This window comes from Hermetia illucens, chromosome 6 (assembly GCF_905115235.1).
Source record: "Hermetia illucens chromosome 6, iHerIll2.2.curated.20191125, whole genome shotgun sequence".
NCBI lineage: Eukaryota > Metazoa > Arthropoda > Insecta > Diptera > Stratiomyidae > Hermetia > Hermetia illucens.
Window position 1 is genome coordinate 90217439 of NC_051854.1, and position 13463 is coordinate 90230901.

A 13463-nucleotide genomic window follows, 5' to 3' on the forward strand; every position below is an offset into this window, starting at 1 on the left:
CATGTTCACTCAACACAATCAGATAAAACACATTTACCTATAGGTGTTTCTGACTCAGTATCGGTCTCTGATTGATCATTCACGACGGGCGAATACTGCTTCACGGCTTGATACACAGTCATGTTATAGGGTAGCACATGCTCCCCGATTAAGAATTGGAGCCTATGCTTAAAACCACTCTGCAATGTAATATAAATGAAATACTGATATTTTTACAAAGCTGTAAAAGACTAACCTGTGACATGGCAACTGCAGCAACATTATCGTCCATATCCTCTTCCGAATCATCTTCTGAATCTCCCCTGATCCCGCCGTAGCCTCTTACCACCAAATACCTTTCAATTGCCTGTACTAAAGCCAAAGGATCAATTTTAACGGTGCCACCTTTCCACTGTCGTAAATTAGAGCAGTCTGGATGCCGCTGCAAGTTGCACTGAAAGGGTAATATCCCGCGTCAATACATATCCGTAGAGTATCATATCAAATCACTTACCTTCAACTGATGTGTATTGAAAAATTTAAGTGCACTTGTGTTTGATCGACCACCCGGTCCAGCTGGAAAATCATGAACACGAACGGGAAATTGCTCCAATTGGGTTACACAACCATGCAATTTTGCAACAAATGCACTGAATGGTGTCGACTTGATGGCCGGCAATCCACCTCCAGGGATAACAGGATTTTTGGGAAGTCCAGCAAATATGTGTAAGAAAGCGCGCAGACGATTATCTCGGGGCACAATTCCTTGCTCCGATGACATGAAAATTAACATTGCCCTGATCAGGCCTGAATGGTTCACTTCAAAAGGCGAAATATCACTTTCAATCAAAATATTCCTCAACTCTCGGAGGGCTTCCAGACAATCGTCATTATTTCCGTCTAGTTTTTGAATAACAACACTTAACCGAGATAGGACTGAGGCGGCTGGATGGATTGATTTTGCAATTTCTTGCTCAGTGTAGCGACTAATGAAAGATATTGCTTGATCCCGGATCCATTGACGAGCTTTCTCTCGATTTCCTGTTCCAGAAATATTTTCAGGTTTAAAGTAACGCTCGCGAACAATTTCATTTACTCAATAAAATGATGCTTACCTGCAGCAATAAGATTTGCGTTTGATGCGCTTTTACTAATATTCGATGCGTTTGTACTACTACTGTCTTTGGCAAAAGAACTATGATGAGATCCTTGTCGGCCCCAGCGTGCCGGGTTGAGTGACGCTAAGAATGAAGTTTTTGACGATGAACCGCCGCCACTACCACTAGTAGCCCCAGCACTACTTGACACTCCAAAGCGAGAACGCGACGCTGAACTGCTTGAACTGGGGGTGTTTCTCCCCGATGAACCACTTCCAATTGCCGAAGTGCGATTTATAAGATCTTGTGCTTCATCCGGCCGGGGCTTCGAACGACCACTTGATTGTGATTTGCGTTTCGGAGGCACTTTACGCTTTAGAATATCCGAAACTTTATTTTGAATGTTCCCCGTTGATGAAGGCGGTGGAATTGAATATGAAGGAACAGAGGCCGTTGCATCTGTACCAGATGATGGTTGATTGGACATCAAGTCAACACTCTGGGGCTGATAGTGTGGCGGTGGGTGATGATAGCTATATTGTCGTGGATCAACAGCTGATGTGGAGTACATCACGAAGTTCCCGTTGTTTGGTAATGAACTGGCCATAGTTAAAGGGTGTACAACTTCCGAAGTTACCATCGAAGCAGGCGGTGGACCACTTAAGCTAATTGCCAAAGCGGATGACCCAGCTGACGGGATCTGTAGAGGAGCAGCACTAGTGGATGGTAAAGAAACGCTCATTTTCGTGTGAAGAACATTCATGGCGTGCGAAAGATTCTTAACATGTGAATTTCCGTGATCAGTTTTGGACGACGTCGGCGTCGAGGTGTCAAAGTCGAATGGATTTGCTTGAAAGCCGGAAGCAGAAGGTGGAGCACTCAAGGTCCCGCTACCCGCTGGCTTAGGAGATGGATTTGCGCAGATTGGATTGCTGGGATCGGCCAATTGAGTGATTTGGTGAATCACGCCTTCTCGCCGGAAATGTGTACCAAAAACTTCAGGTAGCTTTTGCATTAGAATTTCCGCCATTTGTAAAGCACCAACGACTATTCGAAGATCATTGGATGCCATCATTCCCGCGATGTGACTGGAGACAATTTGATTTTTAAGAACGTCCCTTAGCAAATCCCCACTTGCGTAAAAGACCATTCGTAGAAGAGCGCGCAGACACTTGTATCTTACTGCTGGCCCGGCTGAAGAGCTGTACACTTCGTAGAGCACGGAAAATAAATTTTTGATGAATTCCGAAGCAAGACCGCGTTCTTCTTTCAAACACGCAATGCGAGCGTCCCGTTGGGCCAGTCTAGTTTCATAGTCTAACTGCGTCTGCGTGGACCCCGTACTTGACAAATCCTGTCCCGCTGAAACATTCCCCACGTAGTTTGTATTTATCTTCCGCTGAACAGCCCTTGTTGTACCTGTATCTTCATTTATCTGTTGCATTGAGTGGAAGTCGACGGTGTAGGTTCTACCTAATGTACTTAAACTGATTTCATCATCAGAATTCATATGAGCCGCTTCAATCATCCGTGAATCTATTGACGAATAGGAGTGCCATACTCCCCTATCGTCACGCCATTGCCATTGTACTTGATCTTGTGCTCCCGCCGCGGTCCGCTCCAATAGCATGTCAACACTAAATATTCCATCGGTGGGTAAGCGAGGCATGAGCTCCCCTATCAAACACGTAATCTCGTACAATTCTGATGGACTCCGAGAGACTAATTCGACGTCTGGACCTTGACTAGGCTCCGCCGAGCCGGTGAGCAGGTACAGTAAAGTGGACGCAATATCATTCTTCAACAAGCTAATTGCCAAATCGGGACTATTAGCACACATTACACCCAACATCCTCACCACATTTGTGAAGGTTCCCGTATTGAGCACAGATGGAGTGACAACAAGCAGCTGCTGACAATTCTTGAGCAATTCCTTACTAGCGATCTCTTGTAATTTCTTCGGATCGTGCTGGAAACTTTCCACTAATCGATAAAATGCCGTACAAACACTTTCCACGCATTTCTTATCTTGCTGTGCAAGTAGAGGTGCTAAAAGTGGCAAACTTTCGCTTACAAAGTGAAATTCTTCCGGATGAAGACTAAGACAACAGTTGGCGGTTATGGCCAGCGCCGCACGTTGGGCGTTTATCGAGAAGAAATCCAAATATGTTAGGCACGCTGAAACTCCGTTTGCTTGTAGTATTGCTTTGTTATGGCGCCGCGATAGAATCTCTAAGGCAGTAAGACTTTGCTCAGCCACATCCATACATTGAATCACTTGCAACTTTTCAAGAAATACGGGGATCCCATCCACAACAGTTCCCGAAGATCGTGGAAGGGCTTCAAGCATATACGCCAAAGCCCGACAGGCATTATTCATAATGTCGAAATTGTGTTCCATTCGCAAAAGATGAATTAGTGCCGGCACTACTTGTTTGATGGGGAAGCCAGCTAAAGTGTCTTCGTTCCCCATTACAAGCATTTGACACATTTCAATAGCAGCTTGAAGCTGCTGACTTTCATCGTGCGATTGTAGTCCTTGCAGGAGTTGTTGTGCTTTTGATGAACTGCTCGCTCCTATCGTACGATGTAAAATGTGCGTCATCCGCGGTCCCAATGCTCCAAACAGATGCGGCGGAAGGCCTCGCGCCTCCAGCAATGCTTGTAGTCGGCCGACTTCACTGTCGTCGCTTTCAGAATCAGGGTGTGCAGTATTTGTTGGAACTGAATTGTTTGCAGATGATCCTGACGGTTGTGTAGAACCTTGCATACTTCCACTACCGCCTCCACTTGCGGCACTCCCATTTGCAACTCCGGAAGATTGTTGGCCCATTTGATTCAAATTTGTGGCCGTTGTGATATCTACACCTCCACTGTTTGCTAAGTTTGCTGTTTGATGATTATTAAGTTTCTGTTTCAACTGTTTCGGCTTAAGGAGCTTTGAATTACCTCCAGCTGATGGTCGATTACTATCATTTGCCATGACCGACGCTAGATGCGATGCGGTCGACGATGTCGACGGTCCTCCGCCTCCAACAGCACCCGCGGACACTTCGTAGTGCTTGCTTGAACCTCTTCCCCCGCCGCCTCCTTTACTCGACGATGAGTGCGCAGACGAAACAGCACTTGCACTCGTAGTACGGTGACTACCAAGATGACTGCTGTAGTGAGTCGCAGCGCGAGATGATGACGCCGAGCCCGAATGTGATGTACCAGCTAATGCTGTGGCCGTCGACAAGGACGATGATGACGCTGCTACACCACTTCCACTACCTTGTGCTGCTGCTGAGCTGCTTACGCAAGAACCCGTTTTGCCACGTGAACTACGCCTTAGGATATGAGATGAGGAGGATAACGTTGATGGCCCGCCCACAACTTGTATACCAGTCCCTTGTGAATTTACCGTTAACAATGCCGAATCACCAATTGCCCCACTTAAACCTGCACAGAAAATTTCTAATTATTTCAGGGATTTTTCAAAAATACCCAACAAAGCATTTTAGCAATTGTAAAAAATGTTTATGGTGGCTTCCCGGCATCTAACTTACCTGTCTGATAATTTTGATTGATAATCGTTTGCAGCGAGGAATTATTGTGTTGCTGCTGTTGATGTTGATGTGTGGCGTCACGTGTCGCACCACCACTACGAGCTAAACGCGCCCCCAGGTTCGGGGCTTTACTGTAACCCGTCGTCGTTGTTGTAGACGACGTTGCTTGTAAGGATATTGGCACTAAATTATCACTGATTCCTGAACTGGTTCCTGCCGTTGCTGATGGCGAAGATGATAGCGTACTGCCAGCAACAGAACTTGCGAATGGTAACTGATGTACACCAGCACCACCTCCGCTATTTATCAATGAATTTCCACCCGCTGTCGAGCTTGTAAAAAGATATTCCGAATAATCACCCACTTTCTGTCGTTTCTTTGGTACAGCACCGTGATTAAACGTTATCGAATCTGAATTTGCCGATGAATTGATCGTGAATCCACCTCCAGCACTAAAACTAGCAGCGGCCGTCAGTTGTTGTGGTGCTGTAAAATTATCCGACGACGAACAACTGATAGGCTGTCGCTGACTATGACTGTTATTCCCTGATTCACTTATGGTTGAGCGAAGATTTCGTATTGCTGAAGAAGATCGATTTCCGGAGTTGTGTGGCGTTTTACGATTCCTGTCCACGTTTGATGCAGGGCTCTGTAACGTCGAGATTAATTTAAAACAAGAAACCTAAACAGTATTTAAGCAAGTTACATTGACATGTTTTAGGAAAACTTTTTAGAAGCACGAATCAAAAAATCTCTACCTGCACTAATGTGACATTCAAAAAGTACTTAAATTGTCATTTATGTTTAACCGGTTTCCTTTTACCTAATTAACCCATACAAGAAATATTGCCTACAACCTTATCCCTGGAAATTTGTGGCTCTCCCTTACTTTTAAGAGGCCGAAGTTTAAGCTTGACTTTTTTAAAAATTCGTCCTTATTTTTATAATATATGTTTCATTGTTTTTCTTCAAATTATTAAAGCCAGTAACTTCCTTGGAGGGTAAAATTAAGTCCAAGGTGACTTTTCAAGACTTACCTTTCGATCTCTTGGTGAATTTTTTAATTTTCTTCCACTAGTCGACCCACTGCCTTTGTTGCTATCCAGCTGCGAAGATGACTTACTCTCCCGGTTGTTTGACGATTTTTGATTGTTGACAATGTTCGGATGCTGTGACCCCTGCGCACTTTGCAATTCCCGAAGATTTTCGAAGCTATTTGCAGTCGATGGATAATCGTGATCAGACAATTCGCTCCCCGCGGATTTTTTCCCGATACTACTTCTGTGGCCTCGCGTTTTGCGATAATAGCTGAGCAAATTTGATTTTGTTTGTGTTGTGTGTGGTTGCTGCGCCTGGTTTTCGTGTAGTAATCGATCCACTGCCTTATTTCCGCAAGTCTGATTTGAAGTTTCTTCAGTTTCTGCCTTGTTGATAGCTAAAGGAGTGACTGGTACTACACTGTTTTGCTTTGTAATGCGAGCACTATTTAAGCTCGTCTTTATGGTAGTCTGTCGTAAACTGCTGGCTGGAACACTCAAATCGTCTGAAGTTCGAGATCGAGTGCGTAAAGCGACACAGTCACGATCAGATAACGCACCTGATTTTCGATTTGGCTCCTTCTCGCGAAGTGTACTGTTTTCTGCAGGGTTTTGACGTCGCCTCTTCTGGTTTGAATGGGGGGACAGCTCTTCGCAAGTGACTAAAAGATCTGAATAGTAAAAGATTGGATGGATATTAAAAATATGGAAAGAAGACACATTTATTCGGAAACTTACTTTGATCGGAAGTTCGTTTCCGGTCGGAACGTTTTGTGGTGGGACTTGGGGTCTGCGATTTGGCTATTGATCTCGATGAAGTACTTCCTAGCGAACCGCGATATTGTTGGCGCCTCGATGTTGTCGATGTCAAAGATTTGTATTTCTCTTCTTCGTTGCTACTTTCTCGAATTTTCTTTCGACTATTGATGTTTTTGCTGTTGTTGCTCGTATGGGAGTGACTATAACTATGATGCGATCCTGATACTGTCGTGTTGCTATGATGCCCCTCCGTCACTGCAGAGAGCAATTGATTGTTAACGGATTCGGCCATAGACGACACTTAAGCGTCCACTCGTTGTCATTAATCATGCCCCTGAAGCAAATTTGTCCTGTCCTTGGTTCTATTTAGAGATTTTTACGAATCGGGACTTAGAGGAATGGATGTTTCCGCAAAAGCAGCACGATCTAAGCTTGTGATATACTTCTTGCTTGACGTGATTTCTGATGCTTAAATTTAGGTACTTTCTGATGAAATACAATGTTTTGGTCACAGGACCAGTTAGGAAAGTTTCATAGGTTTTCAAATGTTGGATACTCTTGCTGGGTTCCGATGATAATTTAATCAACTGCAAAAAAGAAAGAAAAAGTTATACTAGATGAACTATACATATCCAATAAAATTCAAATAGAAATTGAGGGGAAAAATTGCGAAAGGACAGATGATCAAATTTCATCGAAGGTTTTCATCAACATCTTCACACTTCATTTAAAGGACTAAATACCAAAATGCTGTAGAAAAAACGCTACGGCGTTCAAAACATCAACAAACTGGAAATATTCCCAGAAAATGTTCGAGAAACACTGCGAAATGCTGGTCTTAGAGTTAAGAAACCTTTGCTAACAGAGACACCAGGAATTGTGATTGTCGTTCGCAAAAAATATAAAACCTAATCTACAGATGAGTGGGAGGTTAGGGATTGGGGAGTCCTAAGTCGGCATCCACTTGATGCCCGACCGGGATAAATAGAGAGCAAGTTGCTCCCGTGTCCGGATAGCTGAATGGTTAGACCTTCCGTACACGTCCGTCGTACGGAAGGTCAATCTCGCTGGCGGCAGTGGGATTTGTATCTTGATTTGACGTCAGATACCAGGCGACACAGCTGTGAATGAGTACCTGAGTCAAATCAGGGTAATAATCTCGGGCGAGCGTAATGCTGACCACATTACCTCCTACAGTGTTCTGTAGTGTACCGTTATGGTCTTGAATGAAGTGTGTGTTAGAGCACTTCACTTCAAGGCCCTAATCCAATATGGATTGTTGTGCCAACGATTATTATTATAAGTTGCTCCCACCTTTGATGGTCCACGGACTCCTCTTTTTAGGTATAACACCCAAGTTTCCAAAATTAAAAGAGGGACGAAGACGGCTACGATTTCTTACCGGGCAGAGGCATCCATCAAGAGTGGGAGCAAGTTGCTCTCCATTTGGTCCATCAAGTGGATGCGGACTTAGGACTCCCCAATCTTAAACAAGTCGGGAAACCGGAAGCTAGACGCTTCAGCTATGAAAGGTTTTGTGTATTTCTTTTATAAAGAGATTTGAGTGTGCATTTATCCCATTAGTATGTGGCACATAATATATGCATATATTATGTGAAAATATCCACTTTCAAGTGATATCGACATTCATAGTCTTGAGTTTACAGAGAAGGGACAGCTTTGAAATAGTGTAACTTTGTTAGTAATAGTGCGATTTTCACCAAATTTGGCAGGATCATGCTGTATGCCATAGCCTATACTGCTGCAATGATTCTAGGATGAACTTAAGGAGGAGTTTTTCTGTCAATTACTAAAAATTATAGCAATGTACTATTATTAACTTTATGGCCGGTATGGAGGATATTTGGGAGCCTAGGCATCATATAGTGGCAGCCCCCTTTTTTTTAGATTTTTCAATCGGCTATTTTCTGAGTTCGTTAAAGAAATGACCACTTTCAACCCCCTGCACTCCCCATCTTTCCAACAAATGTCAAAACTAAAACCGGTACTAGCCGAGTCCTTTAATTTGAAACCACACATGACTATATTCGAGCGCAATGCTGACCACATTGCCTCCTAGTGTACCGTTACGGTCTTGAATGAAGTGCTTTAACACACTTCAAGGCCCTGATCGAATATGGATTGTTGCGCCAACGATTATTATTATTATGACTATATTCGATAGAAAAAAAATGTACACCCTCCTTTTGCATGTATGTTTTACCAACAGCAACAGGATGAAGCCTTATACACCTTGATGTTCATCCTGCCGAGACAAAGAGGAAAATCTGATTTCCAGCAGAATGGGCATATTAGAGCGATGGGTTGAGTACTTTGATGAGCTACTGAACAACCAGAACATCGGCGTCTTGTAGGTCAACTGAAGACGACGGACAAATACTGCCACCACCAAGTATAGGAGAAACAGTCCGTGCAATTCATCGGCCTAAATCATAAGTCGCCAGGAGCCGATGGAATTACAGCCAAATTAGTTAAATATGAAGGCGACCAGTTACACCAAGTGGTTCAATACCTGGCGACTGGCAAAAAGGCACTATCTGTCTCATACATAGAAAGGAATATCTTCTACACAGTGCAGCATTATAGAGTACCATCTATAAGATATTCTCCGCTATCTTGCTAGACCGGGTAGCCACATACGCCCAGAACATAATTGGCCCATACCAAAGAGGCTTCACCGCAGGCAAATCTGTTGGAATATGGACATCAGTTGCACCATCTATTCATCGACTTTAAAGCCGCCTATGATAGCATAGCCAACTGTACACGGCCATGAGAGAATTCGGTAGAGATCTTGGGCTGCACATCAATGAAGGCAAGACAAAATATATGGTGGCAAAGGCAGTGCCAAAAACCAACCAGCCAACACCGTCGAACCGCACTGGCCAAAGGGAATAATGATAGGAAACTACAACTTTGTAACCGTAAATAATTTTTCCTATCTAGGGTCGAAAATCACAACCGATAACAGCTACGATGGCAGCCAACAGAGCCTATTTCAGCTTACAAAAACTGTTTCGCTCGAAACATCTCACCGGTCGAAGCTCTTACTGTACAAGACAATAATCTTACTAGTCCTCATGTATTCCTCGGAGACTTGGGTTCTTAGCAAGAAAAATTGGGAACTCTTGGCCGAGTTCGAAAGAAGAATCCTCCGAAGAATTTTTGGCCTCCTACAGGAGGATGGACGATTCCGTAGTCTACATAACGACGAAATCTATGAGCGATACCATGACCGCCCGGTTGTGAATAAAATCCGGCTCAATAGGTTACGGTGGGCGGATCACTTAATCCGTATGGATGAGGATGATCCCACCCGGAAAGTGTATAAGGGCAATATCTATGGTAGAAAAAGAAGACGAGGCAGACCCTGCCTAGGATGGAGCGATGGCGTAGGTTAGGACGCCAGACAGCTTTTAGGGATATCGAATTAGTGGGCCTCGGCGAAAACCGGAATGTCTGGAGTTCTTTATTAAGGCAGGCCTAGACCGGATACCAGTTGTTGCGCCGGTGATGATGATGATGATAAACATTACGAGCTATGATGATGATGATGATAAACAACGAGGTACAAATGGCAATTAAAATATGCTTATATAAGCATTACACAAAACCATTCACACCTGAAGCGTTTCGCTTCCAGTTTCCCGGCTTGTTACTATCTATATTCACTTATAATTTGAACTTATGAAGTGAATCCTCTGGAACGGGTTCATGAATCACTCATATCTCCACTAGATATTACGAGCCCTTACATTTATATTAAATATAGTGTATTGGATCCGAGTCAAAAGTAGTGCGCATAATCTCAAATACCCTACAATAAATCTAGAAGCACGATATTAGCTGCATGACAAGCGGAACGCGTTCGACCATGTATCGGTAAGCTTCTTGAAGAAGACACATTGTTGACACAAGTTAATGTTCAGAGAACTAAAGCATTCCACAATGAATTTACACCTCCGTTTGTTGACTATAGGCGGTTGCATTAGATTTCAGATATTTTCCAGTTCATCTTTTAATTTTTTTTTCTACAAGCCAACTTAATCCTCGTGTTCATTTAAAAAGAACGATTAGCTATGAAGAATAGCTTCTTGCCTGAAAGATGAATGAATATATTAGATTTCAAAGGAACCTTATTTAGGTGAACTAATATACATGATAATGTAGTTGCTAAGCATCAGGGAAAACTTATTTATACCTCAAAACGTGCCGATTTTGATAGAATTTAGTGAGGCTAATGTACGATGCCGTATAACGTGAAATTAATCATATGTGGTCCTATATGTAATTATTTTCAAATCTCAATTGCTTGATCTTTGAGGAAGATAATCTAAAAGAGCACATGGATACCGGATTCGGAGATATTCGCAGCTATTCCGTTCAAGTTTGTAATTCTGTTGAAAATAATAATAAGTGTGATATTCTCAACCGGGGATTTCAAAATGGTGCAGAGGTGTATTGTTGATATGATTCAAACCTGATTCATACAGAAAATTTCAATTGCTCACCATTGAAAGAAAACTCGACACAATTGCTGCGTTCCCTCAACTTTATTGATTTTATCCACTAGCAAAAGCCTTTCGAAAGCACAACCTAGCCACGTTTTCCAAAGTAAAATTATTAAATGGAAAACATAATTCTTTCGATGAAATGTTACACATATGATTATATATAACTTCATAAACCTTGTTTTTCCAGCCCGATTCGGAAAAAAATCTGAGTATAGTAGTTAAAAGCTGACACACCATATATGATTAGAACACCTAGCACACGGACCCATGGAAAACAAAACTGTAAAGCCAGACGGAAACGTTCGACTGGTCCTTAAACTTATATTTGATATTGTTTGAATGTCCCTCGGGTGAAGAACAGCAAATTTATACTACGAAGAATTGAAATCAAAGAACTATCTCTACACCATCACCAAACTGTAAATAAAGAAAAACAAACCGTGAATCTGGCAACAAAAGCAGGTAAGTCCGTGTCATTGTTGCAATCGTCTCTGTCAAAATTCAAGTCTAGTTGGAAATGGTTGTGGACAAGTGAGACAATTCTACACATGAAACGATATCCCCTAAAGAGCGATAGAACGAGAAAGACAGAGAAAAGGGGCGACCATAGACCTTTTAGCCCGAGTGTGGCTCAAATAAGAAACTTACATATACTAACAGAATCCATGCTCAATCAATATTTAGGCACGTTGTACATACTTTTGCTTATGGTTTGTTGAGGCTTTGTGTGGCGATCAGCTGTTCATTTATGTACTGAATAAACCCAGCACAACATGTGAGAGAGCCGATAACATAAGGAACGAAAACTGACGACGACGCATTTTACTTTTCGGTATCGTCCCATTAGTGTAAAAGAGAAAATAATATCCCCTCAAATAGTCTCACTCATTCCATCTTGGTTCGTTCAATATTTTGTTCTGATAGTTATGAATATACAACAAAAACATGCAACAGTGCATGCATGGCACCTATTTCCCGTATGGGACCTATTATGATATTATGCAAACAATATTGGTAATTAGTTGGTTTTATTGATAAACAAAAGATATAATTAACGTCTCTTTCATTTTTAGATATCGAACACTCTCAGGGACCCATCTATGAAAAAAAAAAAACAGCGAACGAAAACAGGATAAAATAATCTCTGAAGGATAACAAATTAAAAGACAAGAGAGCCGACTATAGTATTCCATTCGCCCGAGACTTTTACCCTGATTTCACTCAGGTACTCATTCACAGCTGAGTCGATTGATATCCGATATCCAGTCACGATAACAAATCCCTCTGCCACCAATGAGATTTGAAACCGTGACCTTTCGCTACGAAATCCCAGCGGTCTAACCACTTGAGCTATACAGACAGGGTAATACAAAAGCTAAATCATATTTGGACCTATTGATATAAAATCAACGGAGTTATTCAAAATTATCACCTGATGAGAACGAATTCATTCTGCTCGGATGAATTGCAAGTTAGAGGTTATCAAACTTTTTGACCAATTGCACTACACATTTGAGGGGAAACCAACGACCTTAAAATAGAAACAACAAAACGTAAGTCAGAATAGTGTCAGGAAACACCTGTTGTTTTCAAAAATTAAGCAAGAGAAATTAAGGTGAGGCGGCATACCGATAAACTAAGTGACACACTAGATTATATGAAAGGGGCCGTGAATAGGTCACCCATTAGCGAACGGTGAGTAACCGCTCACAGTTCCAACATGCAGAGATTTCCTTAGTCGTTGTATATCAAATAAGAGCGACAACGTAGCAATGTGGACCTGTGGAAATCGTGCTATTGAAAATACGATAGGAAGCCCAGAGGATCGATTCCTATGAGTTAAAATAGACGACACCCACATAACCCACAAATAATGCTTGCATGATGCACCAAGTCTCACCCAAGAAGAATTTGTATAAACAATGGAAAGAATCAAATCACTATATAATAATCCAATAATAATAGTTGTATTTGGGCCGAATAATGGGAACCGTCATGAAAAAATGCAAGGAAATGTAGTGCCTTGAAAAAGACAACAGTTAGTTCCCGAACTATAGTATTTGTAAACAATAGAATTCTTTTAGCCAAAACGGAACATTGTTTTTCTCGAACTACCCCCATGTAGTTTCGACAGACAGAGATTAAACAAACTACAGTTTTGCATTGTACATCCAAGAATTTCAACAAGCAAATATCCAAGAAATTACTGTTGCAAGGAACGATACTGATGAGAAAGGCACACAATGCGATATCACAGAATGTGACCTTCCAGGATACCATTCTATCAAAGAAATGGAATTCCGCAAAACAATGGTAAACGCAGGCTTGACACTGCAGACAATAAAGTTTTTGTTTAGTTTTTCCGTCTTCTTTTTCTTCAGCCTTTGTCCCGTTCACAAGCGAAATCGGCTCGTCGTGATCAGTTTCGCCATTTGGCTCTATCGAATGTCTGATCTGGGTGCAATCTCAAAGCTGTTAAATCCCCATCAAGCGTATCAAGCCACCGTT

The 13463-nt window shown here is 42.2% G+C and overlaps 1 protein-coding gene across 6 annotated transcripts in view; it reads right to left on the reverse strand.

Moving 5' to 3' along the window:
- Nucleotides 1-13463, reverse strand: part of LOC119658923 (E3 ubiquitin-protein ligase TRIP12) — a 61101-nt gene that overhangs the window by 8075 nt on the left and 39563 nt on the right. For 2 of the 6 annotated variants that reach the window (XM_038066747.1, XM_038066746.1), the window contains 7 exons: nucleotides 6400-7007; nucleotides 5662-6332; nucleotides 4625-5273; nucleotides 1095-4517; nucleotides 494-1020; nucleotides 236-433; nucleotides 38-179 (listed from right to left, as the gene is read on the reverse strand). In XM_038066747.1, coding sequence (XP_037922675.1) covers nucleotides 38-179; nucleotides 236-433; nucleotides 494-1020; nucleotides 1095-4517; nucleotides 4625-5273; nucleotides 5662-6332; nucleotides 6400-6712 — 5923 coding nt within the window. In that variant the 5' untranslated portion in view covers nucleotides 6713-7007. Of the gene's footprint in view, nucleotides 1-37; nucleotides 180-235; nucleotides 434-493; nucleotides 1021-1094; nucleotides 4518-4624; nucleotides 5274-5661; nucleotides 6333-6399; nucleotides 7008-10952; nucleotides 11053-11394; nucleotides 11414-13463 lie in introns of those variants that run through there. The other 4 variants (XM_038066752.1, XM_038066751.1, XM_038066750.1 and 1 more) reach the window with 4 other exon arrangements.